Raw genomic sequence first — 6,000 nt, 5'->3', positions numbered from 1 at the left:
GCCGGCAACTTTTAGTAGGCTGTCGGTAGTGTTGCCCAATAAAGAAAGACGCGAATAAAAATAAACATAGCTGATATTGGCACTACCAAATTTTGATATTTGCACGAAATCAGCTTGTTCTTTCTTTATTAATTGGTTTCTCAGGCTTTTTAGGCTCTACAAATCTACAATAACCTTTGACATGTTTAAATAATAAAAGACAACGTGAGTTAGTGTAGTTATCAAAAAATGGTATTGCATAAAAATTGAAACTCTCTCTCTCTCTCTCTCTCTGCTTTTTTTTTATTTTTGAAAGTCTGTAATTTTATCTCATTCTCCTTTTTCTTACTGAGAAGAAGCTTAGAAATAAAGAAGGCTACAGAAAGGCTGAGGAAGCTTCTTCTGTATAAAAAAAACTGGGTCTTTTATTAGAGCAGGGATCTTCTTCTTTGTTACGCTCTCCTCTGTTTTCAAATCATATATTCATCTCTTCTTTTCTTTTACATGCTTGCTGATATTTCTGTTTGTCCCTTGTTTTGAAGTTTAATGTCTATGCGTTTAGAACATGATTACATAGGCTTATCAGAGATGGATAGCTCTGAGAAGATCTCTTCCTCTTCTTCTACTCTTTCTGAGGAGGTTGAAAAAAGCAATCTTCTTAAGGAGACTGAACTGAGGCTTGGCCTGCCTGGTTCAGAATCTCCTGAGAGAAAGGAAGAAAAAAGTGGGTTTCAAGGGTTGAAGAGTTTTGGGTCTGGGGCAAAGAGGGGGTTTTCTGATGCTATTGATGGGTCTGAGAATTGGGTTTTTGGGGGAGGTAATGGATCTGAGGTTGATTTGGGGAAAGGAGGTGTTTTGTTCTCTACAAAATCTGGGAATGTGGGGAAATCTCCATGTGGGGTGGAGAACAAAGAGGTTATTCCATCACCAAAGCCTGTTCTAGAGAGGAAGTCTCAGGTTTCAGCTGAAAATGATGGGACTGCTCCTGCTGCAAAGTGAGTTCTCTAATTTGCAAAACCCACAAAAAAAAAAGGAAGAAAATGATTTAGATGTTCTCTGTTTTTGTTTCTGTTTTTGTTTCTTCTCCAAGTTATGTTCTCAGTTGGGGGGTTTTGATTCTATGTTTTCGTTTTTTTTTTTTCCTTCTCTAATTTACTGAACGCACAAAACAGGAAGAAAATAATTAGGTGTTCTCTGTTTTTGTTTGGTCTTCTTCTGAGTAAGATTTGTTGTCACTGGGGCTGCCCAAAAGGAAAAAAAAGATGGTTCTGTAATTTGTCATTTTAATGGTAGGTCTTATGGTTATTTTTTTATTGTCTTGGTGGGTTTTGATTGTGTGTTTTAGTGCTTTCTTTTTTTACCTTCTATTTACTGATTTTGCCGTTTTATTATTGATTTTTTTGCTTGGTTTCTCAAACTAAAGTGTATATGCGGTATAGATTTCACGTACCATTTGTTGTGCCTATTAGTTGGTATGATGGTGTTTTTATCCCTGTTTTTTCTTGTTTTTCAGATTTCAGTTTTGATGATTAGCGGTTCTAGATTCCAATTTTTATTTTGTTTTATGCCTTGGCATTCATGTTATTGATGATTTGAGAGGGAACTCTATTTTCTGCATGAGATTCCACAGTTTCAAGGCTGAAAATGATGAAACCCTCACTAAAGCAAGAGAGAAATTGATGTAATTGCTCTATTGAACCAATTTGTCTTGGTGCTTTTTTATCCTTCATTGCTTTTAGTTACTTTTGTTTCGCTGTTCGTAATTTTTTGTACCCTTTTCGCTTTAATTGACTGGGATAAGTGGTTTTATTCTTACATGCTTCCTCTGCAATTTGTGTTGCCTGAGCATTGCATCTTTTGTCATGGGCTTGGCATGTTTTACCTTTCAATATATTCTGCTTCCATTTGCTGATTAGGGTTTTCAGCTTCTAGCTTGTATTATGGTTTGATCTCAGTTCTCCTCTGTTTTCCTGCGTGGAATAATGCTGTTAATTGTTTGACGGAGAATTCTATTTTCTACATGAGATTGTCGTTCTTAAACGCATGATTTAGAATTTGTATGAAATTTGTAGAGTTTGTGATATGGTAGATTGTTCATGTTTGTGCCCTGCTAGCTTGGTCCTCTCAACTTGGAAGGCTCTTTCTTCATTTCTTCTCAAATTTGTTATTCTTCTTTCTGTAGGGTATTAATTTGTGTGTTTTTCATAAAGAAAAAAGACTAAGTTTGAATTTTGGAACAGGGCACAGGTTGTAGGTTGGCCACCAATTCGATCTTTCCGGAAGAACACCATGGCTCCAAACCCAACAAAGAACAGTGACGATGCTGAAGGTTGGCCACCAATTCGATCTTTCCGGAAGAACACCATGGCTCCAAACCCAACAAAGAACAGTGACGATGCTGAAGGTAAGGCTGGAATCAGCTGTCTGTATGTTAAGGTTAGCATGGATGGTGCTCCATACCTAAGGAAAGTTGACCTCAAAACCTATTCCAACTATATGGAGCTCTCATCGGCACTTGAGAAGATGTTCAGCTGTTTTACCATCGGTGAGTTCTTTCTATATCAGCTTCCTGTTTTTAGACCTTTTGTTTTCATCAGCTATTTTTCCTGATTTATCAGGAAATCGGCTCTTCTTTTTTACATCAGATCTGCCTGTGTTTTTACTACATATTGGGGATTACGGGGATAATATTGACTTCATGAGAAACAGCCTCAATATGCTTGTCATCCCTTCTTTGTACACTGTACTTCTTATGATCTTTAAGCAAGGCCCAAAACTTCTAGAATAATCTCCGTTTGATTCATTCTATGATTTTTTTTTTCTTCTCTTTGTTTTGTATTTTCGTACACTATTGAAGAGGGGTACCATAGTTTTTTCTTTTTCTTTTTAATTTTGCTACCAACTGATGGTGTATTCTGAAACATTGGCTGTACTTTGTAAGGAGGTCCTCAAAAGGGTTTGCATTAGGCCACATATGGAGATCAAGCACAATTATTTGTCCAATTTTCTTTTACCTTGTCCCTATAGGACTTTTGGAGCATATTGATTGTTTTCTAAAGTTCTAAACATCAGCGAGGATTTTCTACTTTCTCCATACCACCATCTTTGTTTCTATCTTCGCTCTATTCATTTTCAAGATTCCGGTTCTCTTAGGGAGATTTAACAAGGAGTTGTGTGTTGTTTGATTCAATCTTTCTCTATTTTCCTGCAGATCTTTAGGATGTAGTATTATTTATGATGATTCTGCAAAAACGTTCAGTTTCCTTTTTAAATACTATTTCTCACTTTCTTGCTGTCTACCAATATACAATAAACTTGCCAGTGGCAGTTTTTTCTCACTAAGATTTTGATTACTCTTGAGGTAATTATGCATGAGGTATGGTGTACTTACATTTGATAAAATGACTATGTATCAGGGCAATGCGGTTCACATGGAGTACCAGGCAGAGATGGCTTGAGTGAGAGTCGATTGATGGATCTTATTCATGGGTCTGAGTATGTGCTCACTTATGAAGACAAGGATGGAGATTGGATGCTTGTTGGTGATGTTCCATGGGCGTAAGTGCACCACTTAGATCACTTGATTCATAATTCTACCATCTGTTAAGGGGTCTTTTACTAGGAAAGGAACCAAATGGGTATTATCTGCAATACGCATATTTTCCTAGCTTCTGTTACCCGCTATGATGCACTACACCATTATGCAGCAAATATCAAGGCATTAATCAAGTAGTTAAGAGTGCCATTAAAAAAAATCCAGTAGCTGAGAGTTTTTTTACTGGGGCAACTTTGATGTAATTTAGGCTAAAGTTATATTTTGATCTGGATTTTGAAGTTAGACCTCTGATTTATTATCACTGTTCAAGGGTCAGATAATTCTATTAGATTACTGAGGTAACTTTCATGTTAAATAGGAAGGGAAGAAAAACTAAAGAATATGGAATTTTGTTTTTTGAATGGTAGAAGATGGAAGTTTTTGTAATTCTTGTTTAAATGAATTTGCAACTTTGTCTTTTTGCTTCGTTCATCAAATTGGTGTCTGACTTCTGACTTTTTTAGTACAAGGTAAAACAAATAACATGTGCAGCTTTGACATTTTAGAGAAAAAACATTTCCTTTCTTTGTTTTTTGGTTAGAATCACTTTAGCGACTTGGGATTACAATTTTATGGTTTTTTTGGCTACTGATATTCGTACTACCACGTACTACCATGTTTTGATAATTGGGCAAACACATTTTGTCTTTTACAATTCCCAAAATGCTCTCAGTAGCCTATTAAAAAAGACAAGACAAGGTGAGTTCGTCCCATTGTCAGAACATGATAGTGCAAAAATCAGTAGTGTTCTTTTTATTTTTGCCAAGTTGCTCTGATCTGATCTCTTCTTCCTATGTTGATGTTATCTTCAGCTTTAAAGATGTTCTCTTCTGATTTTGTTTGTAAATGCAGGATGTTCACCGACTCTTGTAAGAGGCTGAGGATCATGAAGGGATCGGAGGCGATTGGACTAGGTATTTAAGACTAGACGAGATAGCGTTTCATGTGATGGTGTCGGTAGCCTACTTTCTAAATTTTCACAAATACCCTTCATTCATGAACCATCCAAAACCCAACAAAGAACCAATCCATTTTTGGGTTGATCTAGTACCACATTATTTTTTGTCCCCCCTTTAGTTTAGAATGGTAAAAAAAGGTACCCTGTTTTATTTACCATGCCACAATTTGATGATGTTGCTCTAGCTCTTTTAATAGAGTAAGTTTTGTATAGAAATAAGACAATATATTTCCGTAATCTACCAAAATTTCCAATTTACCTGTTATAATCACTTTTTTTGCGTAAATGAATAAAAATTAGAATTGATTAGAATATATTAGTGGATCCATCCATGGGTTCTTTTTTCTGAGGTTAGCCGAATCCGACACTCAGTATTCATTTCGGATTCCGAAACTTGTACCCTCACCCATATAACACGGCTCTGGTTTGCTGCTTTCGTTCATACATCAGAATGATCATAAAAATGCTAAGCTTTAGTTTGAAACATCAGCCTAAAACAATTTGCAACACATCCTTAATCCATCATGTTTGAACACTCATATAAGCAAATCTCTAAGGACTCTATTGATTTGCTTGCTTACAGCACCAAGGGCGATGGAGAAGTGCAAAAACAGGACCTAGTGATCATACCAAGTGCTTGTTTGAAGTCAGAAGGTTCTAAGGGCCATTTCTCAACTGAAAAGGATTTATGTAGAGACGTCTTTCCTCTCCCTCTGTATTCTTACAGTTTTAAGGTTTGCTGTCTTGCATGTACTGGAACTTGTATTAGGTTTAGAGACAGGTTTGTTAGATATTTGTCTTTCTTCAATGTCACACTGTATTTTGTTTATCTTCCCAGATCTCTATTTATGTAAAACTGGTTGGTTTGCTGTTTGCATATGGGCTCTTTCTTCTGTGCATTTATTTGTTTCATATGGAGCTTTAAAGCTTACATTAAAACAATCCGGAGGGCTTGTTTGGAATTGTAACAGCCAAGAAAATGATTGAATCAAATATTAGTGTGAATATCAAAATCTTGGGGTGTGAATATCAGCTTCCTTTATATAATCTGGAGATTAAAAAATAATGATTTGCTCAATATTAATTTTTTTTTTTATAAAAGGTGACAATTTATTAATAACGCCAAAAATTGACAAACAGTACAATGGGACAAGACGTTCCCCAAATACAACAAGGACCTTTGCATAAGGTCACTTACATTACTAGTCCAGAATACATCAAGGACCTTGCATAAGGTCAATTACATTACTGGTCCAGATTAAGATAGACAGTAACAATGACTGATTCCCGGTCCACTCCCCCCGGCACAAGAATGTCAGCCCGGCGATGCCTGTGCAGTAAAGTCGGATGAATGAGGGAAATCAGGTCCCCGATCTCATCCTGAGCGATGCCTGTGCAGTAAAGTCGGACGAATGAGGGAAATCAGGTCCCTGATCTCATCGATTTTGTCCGTTAAAAGTCACGGACC

General features: G+C 36.5%; 1 protein-coding gene across 1 annotated transcript; it reads left to right on the top strand.

The window, feature by feature from the left end:
- The first annotated feature begins 284 nt into the window (after positions 1 to 284).
- Positions 285 to 5,409, top strand: LOC143853142 (auxin-responsive protein IAA27-like). Its single transcript, XM_077362880.1, has 5 exons — positions 285 to 974; positions 2,220 to 2,524; positions 3,396 to 3,537; positions 4,427 to 4,488; positions 5,116 to 5,409. The coding sequence occupies exons 1-5, from the start codon at positions 526 to 528 to the stop codon at positions 5,151 to 5,153; spliced, it is 996 nt and encodes a 331-aa protein (XP_077218995.1). The 5' UTR covers positions 285 to 525; the 3' UTR covers positions 5,154 to 5,409.
- Positions 5,410 to 6,000: the final 591 nt, after the last annotated feature.

Source organism: Tasmannia lanceolata, unplaced genomic scaffold, assembly GCF_043159265.1.
Source record: "Tasmannia lanceolata isolate RefF3 unplaced genomic scaffold, GAP_Taslan_0.1 ptg000003l, whole genome shotgun sequence".
Classification (NCBI taxonomy): Eukaryota; Viridiplantae; Streptophyta; class Magnoliopsida; order Canellales; family Winteraceae; genus Tasmannia; species Tasmannia lanceolata.
This window is presented reverse-complemented; position numbering and strand designations above follow the sequence as displayed.

Bases quoted from the DNA above. Each gene is read 5' to 3' on its own strand.
- LOC143853142 (XM_077362880.1), top strand. From the start codon at position 526: ATGTCTATGCGTTTAGAACATGATTACATAGGCTTATCAGAGATGGAT. The intron at 2,525-3,395 runs GTGAGTTCTTTC...ACTATGTATCAG, and splicing joins GTTCAGCTGTTTTACCATCG to GGCAATGCGGTTCACATGGA. The intron at 3,538-4,426 runs GTAAGTGCACCA...TTGTAAATGCAG, and splicing joins GTTGGTGATGTTCCATGGGC to GATGTTCACCGACTCTTGTA.